General features: G+C 33.7%; 1 protein-coding gene across 2 annotated transcripts in view; it reads right to left on the bottom strand.

Moving 5' to 3' along the window:
* Positions 1-26,979, bottom strand: part of STK31 (serine/threonine kinase 31) — a 92,523-nt gene that overhangs the window by 43,442 nt on the left and 22,102 nt on the right. For both annotated transcript variants that reach the window (XM_061197836.1, XM_061197837.1), the window contains exons 8-20: positions 25,022-25,137; positions 23,457-23,616; positions 20,296-20,418; positions 14,460-14,639; positions 12,730-12,846; positions 11,310-11,429; positions 10,085-10,216; positions 8,757-8,858; positions 7,330-7,410; positions 5,317-5,442; positions 4,558-4,683; positions 2,944-3,030; positions 2,085-2,234 (exon numbers count right to left, since the gene is read on the bottom strand). In XM_061197836.1, coding sequence (XP_061053819.1) covers positions 2,085-2,234; positions 2,944-3,030; positions 4,558-4,683; positions 5,317-5,442; positions 7,330-7,410; positions 8,757-8,858; positions 10,085-10,216; positions 11,310-11,429; positions 12,730-12,846; positions 14,460-14,639; positions 20,296-20,418; positions 23,457-23,616; positions 25,022-25,137 — 1,620 coding nt within the window. The remainder of the gene's footprint in view (positions 1-2,084; positions 2,235-2,943; positions 3,031-4,557; positions 4,684-5,316; positions 5,443-7,329; positions 7,411-8,756; positions 8,859-10,084; positions 10,217-11,309; positions 11,430-12,729; positions 12,847-14,459; positions 14,640-20,295; positions 20,419-23,456; positions 23,617-25,021; positions 25,138-26,979) is intronic.

Below are 26,979 nucleotides of genomic sequence, written 5' to 3'. Positions count from 1 at the left end.
CCAGGAGATTCACATGGAGTATGAAGTATGAAAAGCAATGCTCTTGACTACAGTCTACTTTTCAAATTACCCTTCCTGATTAGTACTTCAATCTGAGAGTAGGGTGAAAAATGAAGCAAAAGGTGAGTTTAATCAATATTTCAAAGTAAATAATTTTAAATAGAGATTAAAAACAATGTTTTGTTGGATAATAACAGCTGACAAATCAGTATAAAACAGGAAGAATTCCTTGGAGTCATATCTATAGTTGTGCAAATGGCATGTTCAAAAGGTAAAGTAACCAGGATCCCTATGAATTGAGAACTTTTTAAAACTCACAGTTCAGTTATTTTTCTTAAGATGTTATCCTAATTTTCAAATAAATAAACATAAACACTTCAGCAAATCTACTATGTATAAATCCTCTATAATCCAGCATTTCATTATAGTTTTACATTTTTATTTTCTCTTCTTTTTGAGGCACCGTATGAACACCACTGAAACTGTATACAGACAGGTGGCATTATCCTATAACTTGCAGACGACCAACAAATAAAGCATTATGGGGACTTCCCTGGCAGTCCAGTGGTTAAGACTCTGCCTTCCAATGCAGGGGGTGCAGGTTCGATCCGTGGTCAGGGAGCTAAGATCCCACAGGCCTCACGGCCAAAAAACCCAAAACACAAAACAGAAGCAATAATTGTAACAAATTCAATCAAGACTTTAAAAAAATGGTCCACATCAAAAAAAATCTTTAAAAAAAAATAAAAAAGCATTATGACTTTTACTAGTCAAAAGGGAACTCCTCAGACAATAAAATGTTGGCAAGGATGTTGAGAAACTGGAATCCTCATACATCGCTGATGAGAATGTAAAACAGTGCAGCCACGTTGGAAAACAGTTTTGTTCCTTAAACGGTGAAACACAGAAGAGTTACCATATAACCCAACAATTCCACTCCCAAGAAAACATATCTCCACACAAAAACTTGTATACTGATTTTCATAGCCGCATTATTCATAATAATCAAAAAGTGGAAACCCAAATGCCCACAAACTGACAAAGGTAAAAACAAAATATGGCATATCCATACAACGAAATATTATTTGGGCATTTTTAAAAGGGAATGAAGTTTAGACACATGCTACAACATGGATGAACCTTTAAAACATTATGCAGAGTGAAATAAGTCAATCACGAAAGGCCACACATGATTCCATTTATAGGAAATGTCCAGAATAGGCAAATCCATAGGGACAGAAAATGATTAGTGGTTTCCAACACGCTGAGTAGAGAAAGAAAGGGGGAGTAACTGCAAACCGGTATGGGGTTTCTTTTTGAGGGTGATAAAAAATGTTCTGGAATTAGACAGTGGTGATTGATGCAGAACTTTTTGACTATATTAAAATTAGTAGTGAAATATACACATTATGGTATGTGAATTATATCTCAATAAAGCTGTTATTTTAACAAATAGAACTGCTCCCTCGTGATTGTGTGTATTTTGAAATTGCCCATTCTACCAACAAGAAAAATAAAAAAGATCACAATATGCTCTTCAATTGTCTGATGTTTGTTATTCCCACAAACTGCCTCTTCTGAGGTAATATGACACCAAAATTCACAGGCAATGTCATCAAACTAGAACTTGAATTAAATGGAAAAGTCCAAGGTTCTCAAGTTTCTAAAAATGCCCATTAATCAAAAAATAGCAAAGCATGTATATCTAAATTTAATCTATTGAGGGGGAGGGCACCAGTAGACTGGGAGACAGGAGATGGCCACCTAGTTTTCCTTGTGTACTTCCAGCAACTAAATGTTTCTTGATGAATTAATTAATTAATGCTAATGTTGTCAACGCCACTGACTGTAATTTCAGGTTGCTCCTAAGACTTACGGTTAAAAAATATAACGCACAACTTTAGAAACTCTTGTTCCAGCACCTACCTGATAACACATAATTGCTTACACTACATGACACACCTTAACTGAAGGCAAAGATCTTATAATAAATTACCATATGATGTAAAAGTGCTGAACTACTGCCTAATAATAATAATACTAAATGAAGTCTAGAACTTATTTATAAAACCACTATATTTTACCACAGATTTGGTGAAGTCAAAATCTCCAACAATTCCATGTTGACGGTTTAAAGCAAATACATTGTTCTGATGAAGTGATCCATGAATTATGTCAGCCTTGTGCAACGTATGCAGGCCCTGGGCAACACCTTTCATGACCTTTAAAGCTTCCTATAGACAAGTACATACAAAAGAAGTCAGGAAGTAGACAAATCATTTTACCAGCTGAACCTTTTCTCTAATTAAAAGACTTTTCCAGAAGTGACTAAGCTTCTTCCAAATGAACCTTTAAAAAGAATACAGCATAGAGAAAGAATTAAAGGACAGAAGTCCTGATTATGTAACTGGTAATACCGTGTGGTGGGGGGGTGTGTGTGTGTGTATGACTTAGAGACTACAGTCTCTAAGAAGACTTGGATTACAAATAATGAGCAGAAAGCATCTAGAAAAGAAAAAGAGACTGAAATAGTGTTACTGGGTAGCAAGAATCTGGGCATCCTTTATTGTTATTACTAATTCAAATTTATGATAGAAATCAAAGCTATTGCTTAAAACTTATAATACCAAGTGCTATACTACACAATTTACATACAGCACAGCTTAATAGTTATAAGGATAGGCTTTGGTGCCAAAAAGACCCAATTCCAAGTCCCAACTCAGCCACTGGATGAGGGACCCTGTGCAAGTCACATTAATCTCTGTAAGCCTCATTTTTCTAATCTGTATATAATGGGATAACTCATATCACAGGGCTGATATGACAATTAAATAGAATGAGTCAAAATTGTACACTGTATAAAGCATGTAGTATATCCTCAGTAAACTTTAGATGTTATTTTTCTCATTTAATACATCCATGGAAATAAGGTTTTTTACTTACTTCTAAAGTTAAAGGCATGCTGGACTGAATAGCACTCAGGTTTGCCCTAGGATAGTATGGGACCATCAGATAAGCCATAGGATCAGACTGAGAAGCAAAACAGAGAATGAGAATGTAAGTGAAAAATTCTTCAATATATTTTTAGTATACAATGACTGTACAAAATAACTTTTCTGGAAAGAATTACTTCTGTGCTGTGCAAAAGCTTTTAAGTTTAATTAGGCCCCGTTTGTTTATTTTTGCTTTTATTTCTTTTGCCTTGGGAGACTGATAGGAGAAAATATTGCTACAATTTATGTCAAAGACTGTTTCTTCTATGTTCTCTTCCAGGAGTTCTATGGTTTCATGTCTTACATTTAGGTCTTTAAACTATTTTGAGTTTATTTTTATATACGGTGTAAGGGAATGCTCTAATTTCACTGTTTTACATGCCCAGCACCACCTTTTGAAAAGACTGTCTAATTAAACTTAAAAGCTTTTGCACAGCAAAGGAAACTATCAACAAAATGAAGACAACCTACGAAATGAGAGAAATTTTCACAAATGATGCGATTAACAAGGGGTTAATATCCAGAATATACAAAGAACTCATACAACTCAATATCAAAAAACACCAAACAATCAAAAAATGGGCAGAAAACTTGAATAGACATTTTTCCAAAGAAGACATACAAATGGCTAACGTACATGAGAAGATGCTCAATATCACTAGTTATTAGAGAAATGCAAATCAAAACCACAATGAGGTATCACCTCACACCTGTCATAATGGCTATCATCAAAAAATCTACAAATAACAAATTGTGGAGAAGATGTGGCGAAAAGCGAGCCCTCATACACTGTTGGTAGGAATGTAAATTGGTGTCGCTACTATGGAAAACAGTATGGAGGTTCCTCAAAAAACTAAAAATAGAACTACCATATGATCCAGCAATTCCACTCCTGGGTATATATCCGGAAAAAACAAAAAAACTCATTCTAAAAGATACATGCACCCCAATGTTCATAACAGCACTATTTATAATAGCCAAGACATGGAAGCAACCCAAATGCCCATCAAAAGATGACTGGATTAAGAAGATGTGGTAGATATACAATGTGATATTAGCCACTTAAAAGAATGAAATACTGCCATTTGCAACAACATGGATAGAAAATATCATGCTTAGTGAAATAAGTCAGAGAAAGACAAATACTATATGATATCACATATGTGGAATCTAAAAAATAATACAAATGAATGTATATACAAAACAGAAACAAACTCACAGACATAGAAAACAAACTTGTGGTTACCAAAGGGGAGAGGGAAAGTGGGAGGGACAAATTAGGGGTATGGGATTAACAAATACAAACTATTATATATAAAATAGATAAGCAACAAGGATTTACTGTGTAGCACAGGGAATTATACCCATTATCATGTAATGGAATAAAATCTGCAAATATACTGAATCACTTTGCTGTACACCTGAAACTAACACAATATTGTAAATCAACTATATACTTCAATTTTAAAAAAATTAAAAGGAATTAATTACTTCTCTAAAGCTTGGAGCTAAAACGCACTTTAAATAAAATGTTTTCTGCAAGAGATTAGCATAAAAACTTTACCTTACACAAAAATAGGAATATCAATGGTAGCAACCCAGACTCTTCTTTAACTTCTCTCCAAGCTCTGTGATACGCGGCTGCTCTCTGAATTACCCTGGTTTCTGTGTCGACATCCACAGAATAGCCCTTGTACCAAAAAAAAAAAAAAAGAGGGATTGGCAATTCCAAGATTAAAAATCTCACTCTAATTATATATCATTCCAACTTAAATTAGATTTTTATGTAAGTTAAAATATATCTAAATTTATTTTTTTAAATTGCATAAGTGCTTTTTCTATCTGCTTTAAATGATATGATTTAGAAAGAAAAGAACATTTCTACCAGTAGCTAAATATACACTCTACAATATGTACTCACTAAGGCCAAAGTAATTATCCTACTATCATGATTAACAGTTTTCCAGGTCAATGAAGAGAAGAAATCAAAGAACAGAAGACTGTGTTGGCAAAATAGTTGAGATTTCAAAGAGAAATGTAAGAAAAACAAGAATTTTAAAAGGCTCTTGGCTAGAATGTAATAAGTTCACCCGAAAAAAGGAAAGCAAGTATATCCTATTAAAGACATACATTATTTAGGGAAATGAGAGAAACTTTAAATTCAAAATTAGTTCTGGCAACCACACTGGAAGCATAATCATCGTACCAGTCAATTCACATAATTTAGAAAATAAATAGTGGGTCTTTACTTTCCTGAAAAGTACCACCACCACTCCCCTTTGTACTTCTGAATCTCCCACAAGTCCAAAGAACTTAAACTTACCTTTAAAAGAACCATCTGCCCATTAACCTCAGAACATATCAAAGGACGCTTCCTGCTAAGTTCCTTCATGGGCTCAGCATCAAGAAGATCCCTTTCCAAGCTCATTGTAAGAAGACCACCAGAGTTCTAGGCACAAGTTTTTGTTACAGTTTAAGAATCCAAATAATCCCAGCACTTTTAAATAATCAACAAAATTAGTTACATACTATTAGATGGATTGGACATCAACCCTACTGGAGACACCAATAAATAAAAATATTTAAAGTTTCATATTTTTTCTATTTCCTGGCTCTTGAACTCCCACCCAAAATGTAATGACCATACATTTAATCCTTGCAACAGCTCTCTAACAGATTCTGAAGATGACTGGGATGAACCAGACGTGCTTCCAAGGGACCCTGATGTTTACTTGGAAAACTTCATGTGTTTCCTAAAAAATATTAAAATGATGACAAATAAAAAGGAGACTGTACAATGGGAATGAGATGTCTAAAAATTATGACTACTGTGAACTCTAACACCCCTGCCTCTGAAGTGGAATCCTCAAAAGTGAAAATGGCTTTTAAATAATTTAACTCTACTAGGTATTTCTGCTACTTTTTAAAAGGAATAACTTTTTTGCACTAAAACACGACTATCAACATTTTAAATCAAGCTGAGTTTTACTGTGGTATAGTTTTAGTAAGAGAGGTTGTGAAATTATTTTCTGGTTTTTTTTTTTAAGTGTTGTCAGCATATTTAAGTAATCCACAATACATAATCTACAGGGGTTTCCTAAGGATACATCACAGGAAAACATCTTAAAATAATTAAAGGCATCCATAAGCCACAATTCGAACCTTTTATAATCTTCCACAATAAAACAGATTAGCATATTTTTAAAATTAATTTTCAAGTCCTATATGGCACCACATATTCACTCACCCATCCTATAAGAGAGAGTCTCTAAGCAAGAGTTAAATAATTGCAAGAAAAACACTACATTATTTTAAAGTTTAGTCTGAAAAGATTATACAGTAATTGCTTTAACAATTTATGGGACTTATTAATCTTACATATTTATGAGTTCACAAGTCTATGTGAACATCCCTTTAGGTACTGTATTTAAGCTATTATCATGGACTTAATGACAATCTTAAAGAATACACATCTTGGGCTTCCCTTGTGGCGCAGTGGTTAAGAATCCGCCTGCCAATGCAGGGGACACGGGTTCCAGCCCTGGTCTGGGAAGATCCCACATGCCGCAGAGCAACTCAGCCCACGTGCCACAACTACTGAAGCCCGCATGCCTAGAGCCCGTGCTCCGCAACAAGAGAAGCCACCGCAATGAGACGCCCCCGCACCGCAACAAAGAGTAGCCCCCGCTCGCCGCAACTAGAGAAAGCCCCACGCGTAGCAATGAAGACCCAATGCTGCCAAAAATAAATAAATTAAAAAAAAAAAAAAAAAAGAATAAACATCTCATCTAGTCCCTCATCCCTAGCAGACAATATAAAACACAGAGCTAACACATTCTGCTCTGAGAGCCGAAGTTTACCAATCCTGCTCCACAGAGTCCTTCTAACACACTGATCTCCCAGGCTTTGAATCCTGCCTGCTTTAACTTAAAAGATAAATTCTGTTTAAATTCCTCATGACTATCAGTGTCCTGCTTTTATTCTAACCTGGAACAGAAGTTAAAACTGCTTCATCACTTCAAAAAATAAACACCTGTAATTCAAATAAGTGCCATGCAATGTATTGAGTGGGTATGAGGAAAAGAGAAAACAAAGAAAAACATGCAAATTGATATAAAAATTGATATAAAAATTAAAAACATGCAAATTGATATACATATAGTATGCAAGTATTAAAGACAGTCTTGAGAAAAGTTCTAATAATACCTAAAAACCATTCCTCAGGAACATTTTCATAAAGTAAGGATATTATAAATTTAACACTAACACATAATTTTAACGTCATCACTTTTCAACACTCTGCAGAATAGTAATTCTCAGAGGAAACAAAGCTTACCATGTACTTAAGTAATCCTATTTCAGGATGAAGTAGAGGAAGCTCAGGGAACCATTTCTGTACCAAGCTATTCAGCTTCTCCTAAATTTAAAAAATATTTTTATTATAGATCAATATATATTCAATTGTGACATGTTGGTATCTCCCTTATTATGTATCTAACAAGATATATAATCTAATAATATATATAACCTCATAAAATATATAATCACTGATTTTGCCTTCTACTACAAGAAATATTAAACGAAAACCAAGAGTCATTTGGTTCTAAATTACCATCTTACTAACAGAAGAAAAACTTAATTACCAATTTTAAGCTTAATATACATATACAGGCACAAAACCTTGCCTAAGGTCAAAGTCCATACTCACTCACAAGCTAAAATGAAAAAGTGTGATGAAAAACCAATTTGAGTCATAAAATTGTCACTATTTCTCAAAATGGAACACAGTACAAACACAGAACAAAATAGAACACAGTTAACAGTTTTAAATAATGGCTATTTCATTTTAGGAAGAAAAAAATCATAAAAGCCTTGAAAGGAAAAATAAACATGTAGCTCTACAAAAGCTACTTTGAAGCAAATGTGTAAATTGAGGATCCTTAGAAAAGTCACTTATCACATGTTTATTAAGTAAAACTTCTAGATACTTATCACGTTCCTGGGAGATAGCTATTTTATCCAAGGTTCATAAGGTGAACAATGAAGCACACACAGATAAGTTTGCTAAATAATGCATAACACTTAAAATGCCTATTATTTTCATAGTATTTTTATTTTTCAGAGGCATTGTTTCTTATCTTACTTCTTTCCCATAACATCCCTGAAACATAAAATACAATATCCTCTCCATTTTAAAGACAAAATATGCTGACTGACTCTTCCACAGTCACAAAAATTCATGGTAGAACTTTCCCCCAACCCTGTAGTTTTATTTTGTTATATTCTTCAACTAAATTATGATGCCCTATTAATGTTTTCATTGCAGTTTTAAGCTAAAATGATGTTCATACAGATTTTAATAAAGGAAAAAATCTTTAGGCTTTATCTTCAACAGAAAACAAGCAATATGCAAAAGTGTCTGTTATAATCTCAATTCTTGTAAAAACAAGCAGAAAGAAAACTAAAAGGAAGTTAACTCAAAAGTTAAGTGTGATTATACTACTGTTACCACTGAGTGAGAACATTACAGATGATGTTTCTTCTTCCTTATACTTTTCTGTAATTTTCACATTTGGCACAATGGTTATGAATTATTTTGTCATCAGAAATTAATTTCTAAACTCACAAACATTACTATACCAACTTAACTATGCCAATATAATCTCTGATCTTTTGATTACAGTACACTTCATAAAAATGGATATTTGAATTCAATTTTTACAGTAAAAACTAATTCAAAATTTCAAAGAATCAAATACTTACATATTCCTCCCGCTCATGATAAATTTCCTGAAAGACACTATTCCGCAATTGAGTTATTTCTTGTTTTATTTCCTCAATCTCAGATCCATCATGGTCATCGGACTTTAATCAGAAAGAAAAAAGTGACCTTACAGACTTATGAAAGTAGACTCAAAACAACTCTTCCTAGTAAGAATTAATGCAACTTCTACAGCAAATCACTCTGATTTCTATGTATCCTTCTATACCTAGCACATAACAATCTCTCATTAACGCTTGTCGAACTAATATTTATTAGTTTATTCTAATCCTGACTTTTCCAAAACCTACAAAAAGGAATTATAAAAATAAAGTCATAAAATTAATTACATAGATTTTTGTTATCTCTTAATTTGCTGTACATTTTCTCTAAGATGACCAACTGCCACCATAAAGTATATGTCAAGAATAGGAACCAGAATACAATTAAACTCCCTGGAACCTTTTCCTATGTAAGATTTGATTTTTAAAAAATTAGTAAACATGTGGCATGTCTACTACAGGAAAGACAATGTAGAACTCACAAAGACTCCATAAAACTCTAAGATAATTAACAAGCCTCCTTAAAAGGTACATGTTTTCAAAGTTAGATGTTTCTATAAAAGTTAAAAAATTAAACTAAAAAAGACCCCATTTCCCACAGCCCAGAATAGGATAAAACTAGAAAAATTTTAAACTATTAAATTAGCTCCACTCCATGCTTAAATGCTCCAATGAGGAAGAAAGCTAACTCAAGTTGGATTAAGATATAATGTAAATCCCTTTGATAAGTAAATTCTTTGTTCAAGGAAACAAAGAATGCCAGTTTATTCACAAAGTTTCAAGCCTAAAGAAGGAGGTTTAGTCCAGTTTAAAGTGTCCTAATTCTTCCAGTTCTATTATAATATGAAAACAACTTAAACTATTTGCAAGAAATAGTATGTCCAGCCATTAAAAAGAGAGATAACAAAAGACATCCTGATCTTTACGACAAAATTCTGCCTTTGGGGGAGTACCCCATCACCTCGCAGCATGCAGTAGGCTTGTTTTTAATAGATATTATAACAGTCCATGGCAACAGTTTTTTAAATTATTCGAAAATGCTTATCTTACTAACAACCAAGGCAACCATGTAAAAAGTTTTTTAAAAACATTTCATGACATGGGAAAATGTTTACACTATTAACGTAGTAATTTTATTTAAACACAAACACAGAAGGGAAAAATAAAACAAAATGTGAATAATTTTAAAGAGTGTATTTATGCATTACTCTTACACATAAATAAAATGAGGTACACACAGAGTTCAGTAAGAACCAACTGTTCCTTACTTCTTCCAAATTATTCTTTTCAACCAATTTCCATCTCAGTCGAGCCTTTAAGCTTTTCAGTGTCTTTTTAATGGACAGCAAGTGATCCACATTGGGGCTCTTATTTAAACATTCAATAATCTGTTTCTTAAACTAAGTGAGAGAAAGAGTTGTTATATTTTCAACACACAGACAACAATATTAATCGAACAGTCGCTTTCTGACCACTCATTAATTCTCTATTAAGATTCAACTAGTATTTACTGAGTTTAGATTGAAATAAGAAATTCTTCAATTTTCAACAAGACAATTCTACCCACTGATTTCTTAATTATCCACATATCTATTTAGAAGAGTATCATTCTAGCAATCAAAGAAGCAAAGGGAAAAAATATTTCAAGCTGAGACACACAGTGAGACACACTTTGCTACAGAAAATGCAAATTGAATTTCTAGTGAGGATGTAAATTGAAATTACCCTTCCCAAAAGTAGTTTGACAATATGTATCAAGTTTTAAGAATGTTCATTCCTTTTGACTTAGTAATTAACAATTTTCAGGACTCTATTTGAGGAAACACACACACAAAATTATGTACAAAGATTATGTACAGTGTTATGTATGGTAAAAAAAATGGAAGTAACCTTAACATCTGATAGATGAAAGGTTAAATAACACTGTACATCTATGCAAGAGATGATGTTTTAGTCACTCAAAATGACAGTATACAAGAATTATTAATCACATGGGCAAATGTTCATAATACACAATTAAATGAAGAAAACATTTTCAAAACAGTTTACAAAATGATGCAGTGCACATAATATTCATACATATATATAAGTCACCATTCACAAAGGAAATACTCTGAAACTAGCAGTGAGTATCTCTTAAGCAAAGGGGACTATAATCAATGTTTTTATTTCTTCTCTTTCTGTATATAGCAAGTTTTCTACTGTAAACTTGTATAGGCAAAAAGAAAATGATAAAAGTTATGTTTTAAAGGACATAAGAAAATCAAAGATTTAAGACAATAAAAAAATCTCAATATATTTATATCAGTGAAATGCCATTTCCACTATAGGATGAATTTAATTATATACCAGCTAACAATGGCTATAGTGTTTTTCTAGCAATAGTAAATAATTTATCTACACACTGGGTATTAAACTACTTGAGAAAAGTTTAAGTATTAAAAATTTCAAAGCATCAGTATATAAGACCAATAATATAAAGCATAATCCAACCTCAACACTGTCCTTGTACTTGGATTGTACTGTGGCAATAAGCCTTTCCTCTGAACGGATCTTTTGTACTACTTGACTATATGTATTTAAAGTGATCTCCTTGTCTGCATCACCTTGCTCCTAAATGAAATCATACACACAGATTTATATACAAAGGAATACAAAATAGTTAAAACCTTCGATAACAATGGATACACTTTAAAATGATACCCTTAACGAACTTCTATATCTATTTCAAAATATTTCTTAAACATAGATATTTTTCTAGGGAGAAGAGAGATTGATGTCAAAGATGTTCATATGGGAAATGTTATTCCCATAATGCTATTATACTTAAAACTCTCTGAAGTAGAGTGTTAAAGGAAATCAGGGATACTGTTATGCTAAATGTAAGAACTAAACAATATATAGAACTTCAACACTTTATTTTTAGATATCTGTTAACAACCACTTCTAAAATCAAGCCTGACAAAACCATCTAAATAAGGACAATTTGACAATAGGGAAATATAGTAATGTGTATTTTTTAATGCCAATCTTTATAAAATCACAAAAGGTAAAGAGAAACAAGCAAAATAAAGAACATAACCAATGAGGCTTTGGTAAGCAGCCTGAAAAACTGGTTAAGAGTTCCAGTGAGCAATATTAACATTACAAAATACACTAATTTTTAACTTTACACAGCAAAAGAGAGTATACACAGTAGGGAAAGGGAGCTACTAATCAAACGTGTGTATCCACTTCCAAGAGCTCTCTCAGATTTTATTTCAAGTTTTCACAAACTCTAAAGAGTCTTATCTTACACTTACAGTCATTGGGTATGATGGACTCAAGAATCAAGTGCTAAAGAAAGCTGATACACTCAGATTAAGAGTTGTTTTCGGGGCTTCCCTGGTGGCACAGTGGTTGAGGGTCTGCCTGCCAATGCAGGGGACACGGGTTCGTGCCCTGGTCTGGGAGGATCCCACATGCCGCGGAGCGGCTGGGCCCGTGCGCCACAGCTACTGAGCCTGCGCGTCTGGAGCCTGTGCTCCGCAACAAGAGAGGCCGCGACAGTGAGAGGCCCGCGCACCGCGATGAGGAGTGGCCCCCGCTTGCCGCAGCTGGAGAAAGCCCGCGCACAGAAACGTAGACCCAACGCAGCCAAAAATAAATTAATTAATTAATTAAAAAAAAAAAAAGAGTTGTTTTCCTAGAATTAAACATTAGATTTTTTTTTCATGTGAAATATCCTACTAAAATCAAAATACCACCCTGTGGAAGAATAAGACTTCGCACTGTATTTGGATTAGAACTTGACAGTGTTACTATCTCAAATAGGCCTTTACGAGGAAAGCTAAGACTAGTCTTAACACTCTCTACCTAGTAAGGAAACCACTTTGCTTCAAAGGAAGCAGTAATAAAGAATATCAGTACTCACAATCAGAGATATGTCCAGCTCTTTGCAGACACTTGACTCAGTCTTCTCTAGGATTTCATCAATATTACCAATTGTGTCTTCAGAAGTCAGTGATTCTTCCACAGATAGATCAAAGGCCTCGTTTGCAAAAATAAAAAACATGAAGTATCTCATTTAATTATTTCAATTAGTATTGTGTCCTTATACCTGGAGCAGAGCATTAACCTATGTACTGGGCAACGAGGGGGAAATAAACACAAGAAACATAAAGTACTACCCTCACAAAACTTATGCACCGGAAAGAAAAGGTATACACACCTCACATGCCTAAAGAAAACACAGATTTTTGTTAAGGTAATTAGTGATTAACAGAGATGAGAGGACAATACAGAGGAAAATTATGAGAAAAAACAGGGACAAGACCAAGATGTTTTGGGGGAATAGTAAAAGAGGCAGTCTGACTAAAAACTGGTAAAGAACCTTGACTGCTCAGGGAGCAAGTTTAAATCTGACAGGTAGTGGGCAGACAATATCAGCGTTTATACAAAGAAGGGGTATGATTATACCTGGTACTTAATGATGACCCACTAGCATTAAGGAATATGAAGATTCAAAGTTAAAAATTAAACCCTGATAGTTTCCATCTCATTAGGAAAACTAAGGTACTTTCTATCAGGAAACAGACTTTATAATAAGGTGTTAAATAGAATGACATCAGGGACCCAAACTATAATACAGAACATAAATGTCAGAAGCAGTCACTCAGCTTTCAGAGGTTCAGATTTGTGTTTATGGAGGTCTAGATTTGGGAAACGGATATGGAAATGAAAGAAAAGGATAACAGATAATTAACCTAAATGGAAAGACAATTATGATCAATAACAAAATAAGACAAATAACTTAGTTACATTAATGTATCCATAAAAAGTACCAAAAATGAAGAGTTCTAGAAGTAGCAGGAGATTAAAGATTTTTTTTCCCCCAAAGCTAGAACTGCATATTTGGAAATCATTCACACAGAGAGATAAATGACACTATAGGTGTCTTTCCCTTTGCTCAGGAGGATGTAAAGCAGACAGAAGAACACAGAATCAATAACAAAATTAGGCCAAAATTTAATTAGGGTTCTGAGTACATTACACAAAGCCACATGCCTCCAAGCCTTTTAGAAAATTACATGGTGTTTTCACAATAATAATTGAGAACTAAAACAAAAAAAAAAGACATACAAGATACCTTTTCTAATATCTAATATCAAATGAGACTAATATTCCCCATTTATTTTAGATATCTTTAGGATATTTAAGATAACTAAAACTTAAAAGACTTACACTGCTAAACAACATTGTAATCATGGCTAGTTAGCCAACTAATGTTAAAACACATATGTCTTGCTAAAAAAGAAACCAAAAAGAGGAAAGCTCCACTACCCTCAAAGCACATACCCTTATCTCTACACTATAGCTGTAAAATATACACTACACTTGTAATAAATTCCACTGATATTATCTTACACCTGTAACTTGATTGAAGTTGTTTTCATATGTGTCCTAAACAGAGAATGTAAATATGTAAATCCCTCACTTTCTATCCCAGCATTCTCATTCATATTCTCATTAATATTTTTTCTCCTTTTTATCTCTCTCTCCCTCCCTCCCTCTCTCAGAAAGAAGTAAATTACATGTGGACAATTTAAAAATACATATTCCCTGGTTTATGCTATGACACCACTCGGCAACAGCTCTTGTTACCTTTAAGGTACTCTGAAACCACGTTACAAGATGTTGTAGAGAAACCTCTGTTTCACTTCTAACACTGGTGAGCTCGTCTCTTTTATTACACTTCCAGTCATAAAATTTCTTCAGTGTTTCTTCAGAGTTTGTCCCTTCTGTGGCCTGTCCATATACTGCTTCTAAGGAGACTGACAAATCCTGCAGAGAGATACTTCTGTTTATTAAAGTTTATTAACTTTATATTAGGATTCAAGCACCATATTAGAATCTGAGAGACAGAAAAGTAGTATGTTGAATCCCTATCTTGGAGCATTTTATAAATAAAACTTAGAATAATTAGACATAAAAGCATAAAACTACCTATAAGGTGATTTATTTGGACTGTAAGAGTAAAACGTTCATTAAGGTTATAAATAGAAGGTTTTATATTCTTAGGTTTTTAATCAAGTAGAAATTATCCTCTTTTCTCTGACTTTACGTAAGAATCACTACTATTTTGTCCTGATATGGAAGTTTCTAAGAGCTACTGCTAAGCAAAAATAAACACACCAAAATATTCAAATAATTCCAATTAAGGAAAGACATTAAGCATATATATATGTGTGTGTGTATGCACTTAAAAGCATTTTTAGAAAGGACTAGAAGAGACAAAAGAGCTTGATGGCTCTCTCTAGGAATCAGACTCTAGAAATGTCACAGAGACAAGAGGAAAACTTAATAGATCGCAGAAATTTTTATCACAAAACTCTGACAAACCCTTGGAAAAAGAGAGGATGGCTGGTGCTTAGCACTGAATGAATACGGTCATAGCAAGTGGGAGAAGGCCTGTACCACAGCAGAGAATATCCTGTGGGAAAAGAAATGTCTTCATATGCCCTTCTTTCTCCCTCACACTGGGCAGGAAGGCAGCAGCACAAGCAAGAGGCAATAGATTTATACAAGTACAGTATAGGAACCTAGATGAGGCAAAAATTGATAACCAATACAAAAGAATTGGCCAAGCACTCTCTTTTCTTCCCTTTTGCCCTGAATACCTGGTAGCATTTACACCCAACGGTGGCAGTCCCTGGAAAAGAGCAGTGGCTCTTTTCCTCCCAGGACTGGGAGGTCCTCTGAAGAGTAAGATCATCTAGAAGAAAAGCCAATAGGAAGTAGTTGAGCCCAGACTGCAACCCTAGAAGTTCTGAGTAACAACCCCATCCTATTCCCTAAACCCATCTGAAGTCTCAGAAGTTATGGTCCAAGCTTTCACCCCTCCCTAGGTCCCATTACCACACTATCACATATGTATACAACAGCACACTAAGGCAGCTTATAATTCTTCAAGAGAATATGAGGTCCTGAGGGGAAGTACAGGGGAGGATGAAATGTGTGAATAATACAAGCACTCTGAAAGAAATATAATAAACTAAGCCACCTTATAAAAAGGAAGCAAAATCAGTCACCTAGATAATAGTAAGACCTCAAAATAAACATAACAAATATTCTCAAAGAAAGAAAGAATATTGGAAATATAAAGCAAAACCAAGTAGCTATGAATAATATCCAACTGAAATTATTAAGTATGAAAGAAATAATCTTTGAAATAAAGAACACAAGGGATTGGTTAAGTGGCAGAAGAAATACAGCAAAAGAACCAATTAGTGACTAGGTGGTTAAGTCAAGGATCCTCCCAAAAAGACACAGAAAGGGATAAAAAGATAGAAAAAAATGAGTGAACAATTAAAATACGTAAAGAACAGAAGTTTAAACATCCATCTAACAGAAGTCTCAGAAAGAAAGAAAATGTAAATGAGGTGGGAGGGAGTGGGGGGGGACAGTATTTTAAGAAATAATTATCAAATATTTCCTAGAGTTAAAGAAAAACCTCAAACTGAATTGCCTCAGATTAAATCTAAACTTATATATGTTTCAGTGCAATTTAGGAAATAAGTCAAGAGAAAATGTTCAAGCTCCAGGAGGAAAAAAGGTAACAGAAGAACAAAAATCAGACTCATATCAACAACTACTGAAATAAGAAAACAATGGATTATTATTGTCAAAGGTCTGAAGAGAAAATGGACCTAATATTTTGTAGCTCACTAAACAATTGTTTAAAGAGCTTAAATGTAAGCAATTGTTTAAATATTTAAATTGTTTAAATACAATATCCTGAGACATTTAATACCTCACAAAGTCAACCACTCAAAGCCCTCCTTGAAAGTACTCTCAAAGAAAGTATTCCAATACAGAGTAAACCAAAAGATATCCAATAATTTACAAAATAAATAAGAGTGGGAAAATAACTCTAAAGTCTGTTACTTGAGATATCATATACAATATCTGTAATAATCTGTGAGTCAAATCCTAGACAACAATTGTGGTTGTTAGATTCATGGGAGGGAGATACAGACAGACAAAAAGACACACCAGAGGCAAGTGAAAATGTTCTAAGATATCAGGGGTAGAAGGTGAAAAAAAAGGGAGAAAAAAAAGAAACCATGATAAACAGAAACACAAAAATAATCACAGAAATAAGTTCTAATAAAACAGTAATTATAAATATATAAATCAAGCTACCGATCAAAAGGCAGACTTATACGTTGGATTCTTTTTAAAAATGATCTGTTAGTGTCTTGTCTAAGAGAGACATTTAAAATAAAGGGAAAAAAAAAGAAAACATATATAAAGCAAATATTAACCAGAAAGACAGGTGGGATAAGAATTTTAAAAGAAAACAAAAATAAAATTTTATCCCAAAACACCTTAAGGGAAAAATAATGTTACATAACAGTTTAAAATACATAACAATCACAAATTCATTAACACTCAACAATACAGCAATGAAATATTTTGAACAATTTAAAGAACCAGAATATATAACAATATTTTAACTAGAATATATAATAAAAATATCCCCAAACTGATAAACTGATCAGATAAAAAAACTAAGCAAAGATACAGAAGATTAAAGCTTAAAATAATAGCTATAGGTCAGAAACTGCACACAAAGAAAACCTAGAATATACTTTCTTTTTGAACTTAAAAGGAACAGTCATGAAAAATTAACCGTGTATTGTAGGCCACAAAAAAAATCTCAATAAATGCTGAGGAAATCAAAATCATGACATTTCACTTCTTTGACCCTCATTATCAAAGTATAAGTTATATTTCTTAAGTATTTACTTGAAGAATATAAATAAAAATCAAACTATTTTTCAGCAAACTAAAGAGAAGCTTAAAGAATAATCTGGTGCCCAGGAGTGGGACTGCTGGATCACATGGTAACTCTATTTTTAGTTTTATAAGGAACCTCCATACTGTTCTCCATAGTGGCTGTACCAATTTACATTCCCACCAACAGAGCAAGTGGGTTCCCTTTTCTCCACACCCTCTCCAGCATGTATTATTTGTAGACTTTTTGATGATGGCCATTCTGACCAGTGTGAGGTGATATCTCATTGTAGTTTTGATCTGTATTTCTCTAATAATTAGTGATGTTGAGAATCTTTTCATGTGCTTTTTAGCCATCTGTGTGTCTTCTTTGGAGAAAGGTCTATTTAGATCTTCCGCCCGTTTTTTGACTGGGTTGTTTGTTTTATTGATATTGAGCTGCGTGAGCCATTTGTATATTTTGGAGATTAATCCCTTGTCAGTTGTTTTATTTGCAAATATTTTCTCCCATTCTGTAAGTTGTCTTTTCATTTTGTTTATGGTTTCCTTTGCTGTGCAAAAGCTTTTAAATTTAGTTAGGTCCCATTTGTTTATTTTTGTTTTTATTTTCATTACTCTAGGAGGTGAATTGAAAAAGATCTTGCTGTGATTTATGTCAAAAAGTGTTCTGCCTATGTTTTCCTCTAAGAGGTTTATAGTATCCAGCCTTACATTTAGGTCTTCAATCCATTTTGAGTTTATTTTTGTGTATGGTGTTAGGGAGTGTTCAAATTTCATTCATTTACATGTAGCTCTGGAGAAAACCATAATTCAAAAAGATACATGCACCGTAATGTTCACTGTAGCACTGTTACAATAGCCAGGACATGGAAGCAACCTAAACATCCATCAACAGAGGAATGGATAAAGAAGATGTGGTACATATATACAGTGGAATATTACTCAGCCATAAAAAAGAATGAAATAATGCCATCTGCAGCAACATGGATGGACCTAGCGATTGTCATACTGCGTGAAGTCAGACAGAGAAAGACAAATATCATATGATATCGTTTATATGTGGAATCTAAAAAAAGGGTACAAATGAACTTATCTACAAAACAGAAATAGAGTTACAGATGTAGAAAAATATGATTCCGGGTAGGGGGACATATACACACTACTATATATAAGATAGATAACTCATAAGAACCTACTGTACAGCACAGGTAACTCTACTCAATACTCTGCAATGGCCTACATGGGAAAAGAATCTAAAAGAGAGTGTATATATGTAACTTATTCACTTTGCTGTACACCTGAAACTAACACAACATTGTAAATCAACTATACTCCAGGAAAAATTTTAAAAAAAGAATAAACTGGTGACCGAGGGGAATAGTAGAAAGAGAGACAAACCAGATTTGGCAAAACTTCTTTTAAGATTAAACTTTAAAAAGAAAAGAGCTTTAAAAATGACCTTGTTTGCTGATCCTTTACCTCTGTTTTCTAACAGTTAATGAGAAGAAATAAACCTTTACAGGGTAAAGTAGAAGCTGCAATGCAGACAGGTGAATTCTTTCATCACTATCCTTTTATATGAAAAGCTCACTTCACCATTCTGGAATAACCTATACTATTTATGCAATTCCATTTAAGAAAATGTTTCAAACCAGGGCTCCAATGGCTCCTGAACCATACACAGTAATACGAAAACTACACCTTCATCTAGGTGGACAAACAGAGACAGTGCCCAGATGTCCCTGAATATCCTTTTCTCCAATTCTCCAGCAAGCTTATTCCCTACAGTATAAAACAAGACAGCTATTATTCAACTTGGTATTAAAGATACTGACAAAAACAGTAAAAATTCTAAGATACATAAAAGGTAGAAGGAGTAGAAGAGGGTTATTGTGTTCAAATGATATGACCACACAGAAAGCTCAGAGTATCAACTGACAAAAACTAAAAGAGAGTTCAGCAGAGTTGCCAGAGAGACATCAATATATAAAAATCAATAGTATCCCTCTACACCATCAAAAATAACTAGGAAATGGAAAATAAGATAACATTCACAAAAGCAATCAAAAGTATAAATGTCTTGGAGTTAAATGAAGAAAATGCATGAGGCTCTATGGAGAAAAATTTTAAACATCATTAAAAAACATAATAAAAGATATGAATAAGTAGAAAGACTATGTTAATAGTTGGAATGACAACATTGTCACACTCATTCACTCCAAATTAGTCATTTCTGAGCTGACAGGATAGGACTAAAGACAAGGTTCCACAACATCATACAGCTACTGTACTCCATCCCCTATCACAGATCTTAAAAACCCTGTAATTCAAGGATCAGGATCCCTCTCCCTAACTCTAACATACGGTTTTACTAGATTTTCTGCTAGAATGCAGTGGGTAACAGGGACTCACCTGCCTGCTACTGCTCCTGTCTCTGTGAGTTTTCCCAAAGAATGCTGCTCTAGCAAGCCTGACGTGCCTGATCATTTTACCTTGTTTGCAGGATAAATACATATACATACATAAACACATTAAATATATCAATATAAAATTTTAACACCATTAAAAAGAAACTAGGATTTATCAAAGAAAAACTTTTGCAGCCATCAGTACTATCTGAAGTCTAAAGGTAAATGCTAATTTCACCTCTCAAATGACAAACATATTTTACTGTATATTTAATATCTTTTAAAATTCCAACCTGTAATGTTTTCAAGCGTTTATTAAGAGGTAACTCATCAACTTCCAGAATAAAAACTTCTACTGCCATGTACAGCTTCTGTTGTACTTCATTTCTTTTGGCTATCAAAATATTCCCTTCATTCTGGAGGAAGGAAAAAAAGAATAACCATCATTAATATATCAGGTGTTTTTTTTACACACTGACCTCTATGAAAAAAACTGATCTCTTAAAGTTAGTAAAATTTAACATTACGTTCTCCAAACATAGTAACATTTCAGACAAACACCTGTCTCCTTAGATCACCAAACTGACAAAGAGTTTTCTCTCCCTTAATTAGAAATAAGATTTACGTTCAACAATTCTGCTCTGTTAATCTTCATCTTTTCCCATTATTTCTGCAACAATAAAATTTTTGCTTTTCTTAAGAAAATTATACAAGTGTCTATGGCTAATTACACACTGTCTCCTTCCTACTCTCAGCCCACCCTCAATTCCTTCATCTACTTATCTTTCAAGATTCAGTTAATCTCCACCATGATAAAACCTCCAATTCACCCAAAAGGCTATGTTTGGAAATAGATATGAGAGATATCCAAGAACGCTGTGCATTACCTCTGTTATAGTACTTACCAAACTATATTAAAACTATCTATTTATATATCCCGCCAATACCCAAGGTAGATAGAGGGATAGGACCACGTCTTAAACAAATGCATGTGTCTACTACCTGTAACAGTGTCTGGCACATACACTTAAAAGCCTGAATGTTAGAATACTCTTTTTTGTGTAAGCTCAACCAGACCATTATATAACTAATTATAAAGACAAAAAAAAGAATCTCTTTCATCAAAAATACACCTGGCGGGCTTCCTTGGTGGCACAGTGGTTAAGAATCCGCCTGCCAATGCAGGGGACACAGGTTCGATCCCTGGTCTAGGAAGGTCCCACATGCCGCGGAGCAACTAAGCCCATGCGCCACAACTACTGAGCCCACGTGCAACAACTACTGAAGCCCGTGTGCCTAGAGTCCGTGCTCCGCAACAAGAGAAACCACCATAATGAGAAGCCCGCACACGGCAACGAAGAGTAGCCCCTGCTCACCGCAACTAGAGAAAGCCCGCTAGCAGCAATGAAGACCCAACGCAGCCAAAAATAAATAAATAAGTAAATTTATTAAAAAAAAAAAAAGTACACATGGCAATCAAGTTAAGGAACTGTGCGAAATACATAAATGAAAATAACAATACTAAGACCCAAATTAAGTACAAGAAGGGAAATAAAATTACAACTTTATCTGAGGGACAATTATGACTCTCTATTTATCCAATAATCTACTCTTCAGTCTGTCAAATGAACTTTAGGGCAATAAAGCCTAAAAGTAAGTCCTGAAACATCAGCAGTAGTGGAAATAAATTGCTTCAAAAAAAAAAAAATCACATTTGTTCTACTAGAATACCAAGTCCTAGGTATATACTAAGCCCTCTCCCTCCCTGTGATAAATCACTTTCCTATGCTCAAATGACAAAAACAAAACAAAACAAAAATTAAAAAGCAGTCCTTTTTCATCTTTTCATCTTACTACATGAAAGTACATGATGAAGTATTTTAATACTGGCAGTATGGTTTAAATGGAACTAGAATACACTTTGCAATCAGACATACCTGGGTTCAAATTCCATATTAACATTTAGAACTACGTAATCTTGAACAATTTCCTTAAACCCTGTGGGCCTCAGTTTCCTGAGGAGCAAAAGTGCCCATTTTTAAAAGTTAGTGTACGAAAAAGTTTATAAAGTATCTATAACACTGCCTGTGTTTCAAACAGATTCAAAAATTATTACTTCTGTCACTTTTTTTTCTTCCATAATCAGAAGTGACCAGTAAAGGTCTAATATGTAAAATAACCCAAATCGAATCCCTTATCCAAATTAAACATTCCTGGCATTTTCAAAGGCTTAGTCTTTCTGTTTACTTTTCTCATTCAGAGCCAGTTAGGCTGCCAACTGGCCAACCTAGAATGAATAGGGAATAAGACTTTCAGGGTACAATCCCCAGAGGCAGAAACCACCGATACTTAAGATAGGACAACTCCAAACACAAGTTTAGGGCTCATAGGTACTATGGAAAGCTATGATTGTTGTACCAAATATCTTTATATGAAAAACAGGGAGTTCCATTCAGCTCAATATAATAAACTAAAGAAAATTCCAAGAGGAAATAAATATATTTTTACCTACACTAGTGAAGAAGTCACATGAAATATTCCATTCATCATATCCCTCCCCTACCCACATATGGATGGCTTAGATAGCATTTAACAGTAAGGCAGAGTCCTATAATGCAGCATAAAACACGCCACTCAGACCAGAAGACAAGATCCACATTAACGGGCTTCCCTGGTGGCGCAGTGGTTAGGAATCTGCCTGCCAATGCAGGGGACACGGGTTCGTGCCCTGGTCCAGGAAGATCCCACATGCCGCAGAGCGGCTAGGCCCGTGAGCCACAACTACTGAGCCTGCGCATCTGGAGCCTGTGCTCCGCAACGGGAGAGGCCGCGACAGTGAGAGGCCTGCGCACCGCGATGAAGAGTGGCCCCCGCTCGCCGCAACTGGAGAAAGCCCTCGCACAGAAACGAAGACCCAACACAGCCAAAAATAAATAAATAAAAAAATTTAAAAAAAGATCCACATTAGCAGTTGTGGGAGCCACTCTGGCTTACAAGCCTCATGTCCCTCAAAAGCCACCATCTCTTATAGGTATAGCTGCCAGGGTCCCTCAAGGGGTATGCCCAGTTGCAAGTATTTGTAGTTTACAGTTCCTCCCAGTCCAGATACAATTTACCTATCAGGGGTTTTATTTTTACCTAAACAACGTTGCCAGTAACATGACTGAAATATCATTTCATCAAATTACCAAGGGAACAGAGAGAGGTAAATTCTCACGCAAAAGGGGGAAAGATTTTGTTAATTAACCCTTTTTCCACAGTCACTACTTATCTATCCTACCTTTCTTACAAGGCAACAAAAGAAATCAAATTAGTAATATGAAGATACTGTAAAAGTTAAAGATTTCACATAAAGTATCATTACAATATCTGCAGTCCTTCTGCTTTCTTGAAAGACATTATCTCCTTATGTTCAACAGATAAAAATCATCATAGAGAAAAATTCTTAACCCACCACATTCTGACAAGTTTGAATCTTCTCCTGAGCCAGACAGTATTCTGCCCAAATTATCTCTAATTCATTCAAAGAAGCTGGGATAGTAAAGCAGTCTTCATACAACACTTGTATAGCATCTGAAAGGTCATTTCCAAAATGAACATTGATATTGACACATCTATTAAAACAGCAAAAAGGAAAAGATCAAGAAATTTTTAAGGTGTTGTGAGAAAAAAAATTACACTTAAATACGAATGGTCTAGAGTTACTATTTACAACACTGGCTATGAAGAGGTACTTTTTAAAATCATATAAAATCATAAACAACTTTGATACAAACTTTTAATTAAAAACATAATTGATTGAGAAAAAAACTTAAATATCTTTTCCAAAAAGCTTTATATAAGAAGACAACTTCAAAAGTCTGCAGATTTTAAACGATATTAAATTAGATTTATAAATAATTCTGTAAAATTTTATACTTAAGCCAATCTTGCTTACCAAGATGACAGGCACATAGTCCTTGTACCTTAATAAGCAGACTAGCATTTGCAGAGTTTTTTAAAATATCCAAAAAAAAAACAATGAGAAAGACCAAATAGCAAAACCAACAAGGCCCATCATTTTCTTTTTTCTAGCTTCCAGTTAGACTGCCACCATTCTAACAGCACATTATTTCCTCAAATATGGGTTAAAATATTTTGAACTGTTTTGGTCCAAAGTCTATCTCACAGCTTTGCAAGTGTAGTCACTTGAATTTTTGGTTGTGCATTAAAAGTTGATTAAGCTCTAGAGAGACTTAATTTACTCAAACTATTTAGAAACTTATAAACCAGATACCGATTGATGGATTTATACTGCAGAATATAAATTCCCACTGGACAAAAGATGAATGTGCAGGATTAATTCAGGGCAACATCTTCTTAGTGTTTCAAAGTACATGAGAAAATGAATTACTGGTTTAAGTTGTATGTATAGCACAAAAAGAGAACTAGGTTGTTTTGAGAACTATTTTTTCCACATTCCAGAAAAGGGTGAAAAATTATCCCTAACCAATAATAAAGCAATCCTCTATAAAGTAAAATACCTACATAATTCATATATAGAGTCTGAGATATGCTGAATAAACTCTGTACAAAACTTGCTAACCAATTTCTTCTGACTCCATGAAGATCACTTTTCTTCTAACTCCATGAAGACTACTTTCTTCTTTCTTTAGACGGAGTATAATTAATTTAGATTACTGAAATCTATAGTTTCAGTATAGGACTGAAAATAACCCCAAGCAAAACAAGAGGACATAGTAGTTTCTCATCAAACTACCACTAAGAAGTTGTGTTGACTTTTTAATTTCATTCTCATAGATGACTTTAGGACACTATCATGCCACATAGTGACAACAGAACACTAACAAAAACAATATAAAATTTGTCTCAGGAGTAACTATTTTTAGTTTCCTTCTTTAAAGTAATAAAAATACAAAGATTAAGTTACAAAGCAAAAATGGCAGGCATACAAAACAAAGCACCAACTAATTAGCATTTGTTTTAAACTATCCTTCTTAAAAATATGCTTTTACCTACCTAATTTCTTTCAATATTTCAACCTTAGCTGCCAGATTTTTCATTCTGGTACCTACACAAGTCTTCAGAGTACTTTCTAAATGTTTAGTCAAATCCATGGTAGTTGCTTTCTCTTGCTGAAGCAAAGAACAAATACATCTTAGTTAGACCGAAATAGGAAACTGTATTTCTACTGTTATTTAAATGATTTTTAGGCGTAATTAAAATTTTAAAGGCTAAAAAATGTTAGGCGACAGGACAACAAACACTGATTTCCCTGCTAGCTAGGATCTGAAAAAGATAAACTATTCCAGTCTTCTGCCTTCACACAGATGAGACACTCTTATATTGCATTCTAATAAGAAACCAAATAAAAACAAAATTTCACATATTATATGTCTTAATACTTAGATTTTAAAAAGAAAAATAAAAGATCCCCTTAAAAACCAAATGATAATCAATGACAATTTGTTTTCTGATGAAGTCTGATGTCATTCTGCATTATAAAAGAATCAAAAACATCATTTCCTTGACCCAAGCTAGATTAAACTCCTTGATTCTGAGTGGTACCTTAACAATATGTCTAATATAATTATTCAAAATAATGTATAGTGCAGTAATATGGATAAAGACTTAGCAATTTTATTCCAATTATACTACAAACCAGGTATTACATAGTTAAACACACAACTTTTACTCAGTATTTAAACAACGTGCTCTCTGGTGTTCACATTCTCTCCAATGCTTCAGTTAAATAAAAAGAGAGCCAATACTGAATGCTGATTAATAGTAAGTTACATTTGGGAATGCTCATGCCCTTCTGCTCCCATTTGCTGAGGAGGATGACCATGAAGAAGCAGTTATGTTTGTTCTTAAATCTGTTTATATCCACTGTAATTGCTATGATAATTACTCCAAAAATTACATAAATCTAAGAAACAGAAGTGGGAAAATAAAAAGTTGTTGAATCTTTGAAAATGTGTTTAATGCTTTACAAAGACTCCATAAAAGCAAATTTTTAGTACAAATTGCTAATGAAATACATGTGGATGAGAACTATAAAATTCTGAAGAATCATTTAAATCTAAAAGAAATGTCAACTCAGTTTATTTCTCAACTGTCTTAAACTTATTGTTAATCCACCTGTAAAAAAAAAAAACCGGAGCTCAGATGACAAATAATTAGTATGGTTTTTAAGACAAACAACAAATAAAACAAATAGAAAAGATGCCAAACTTAAACCCAACCACATTAATAATTACATTAAATGAAAATTAGCTAAACACTCCAATTAAAAGATGTGAGATTATCAATCTGGATGAAAACAGCTTAGACTCAACCATATGCTGCTTATTAGAAACACTTATTAGATATAAAGAGACAGATAAAAACTGAAGGATGGAAACTATATACAAGGCAAACATTGCTATATTAATATCAGGCTATGTGGACTTCAGTACAAGGAGCATTCCCAGCAATAAACTGGGATATTTCATAAAGACAAATGAATTAATTCATCAAGAAGACACAACAATTCTAAATGTGAATGCACCTAATAACAAAGCTTCAAAACCACAAAGTAAAACCTGACTGAACAAAAGGAAGAAATATATAAAACCACAATACCATCAACCAATTCGACCTAACTAACATTTATAAAACACTCCACCACACAACTGTAGAATACACATAATTTTTAAAAGCATACAGAACATTTCCAAGGACAAACAATATGCTGGATAATAAAACAAATATCAATAAATGTAAAAGGACTAAAACCATACTGAGTATGCTCTCTGATGCTAAGAAAATAAAATATCAGTAACAAAAATATATTGGGGGGAAATCTCCAAATATGTGGAAATTAGGCAACACACTTCTAAATAGCTCATGATTAAAAAAAATAATAATAACGGGAAGTTTTTAAATGTTTGATTAAATAATAAAAAAAATATCAAAATTTGTGGACTAAAAGTAAA

The sequence above is a fragment of the Eubalaena glacialis genome, chromosome 8 (assembly GCF_028564815.1).
Source record: "Eubalaena glacialis isolate mEubGla1 chromosome 8, mEubGla1.1.hap2.+ XY, whole genome shotgun sequence".
Classification (NCBI taxonomy): Eukaryota; Metazoa; Chordata; class Mammalia; order Artiodactyla; family Balaenidae; genus Eubalaena; species Eubalaena glacialis.
This window is presented reverse-complemented; position numbering and strand designations above follow the sequence as displayed.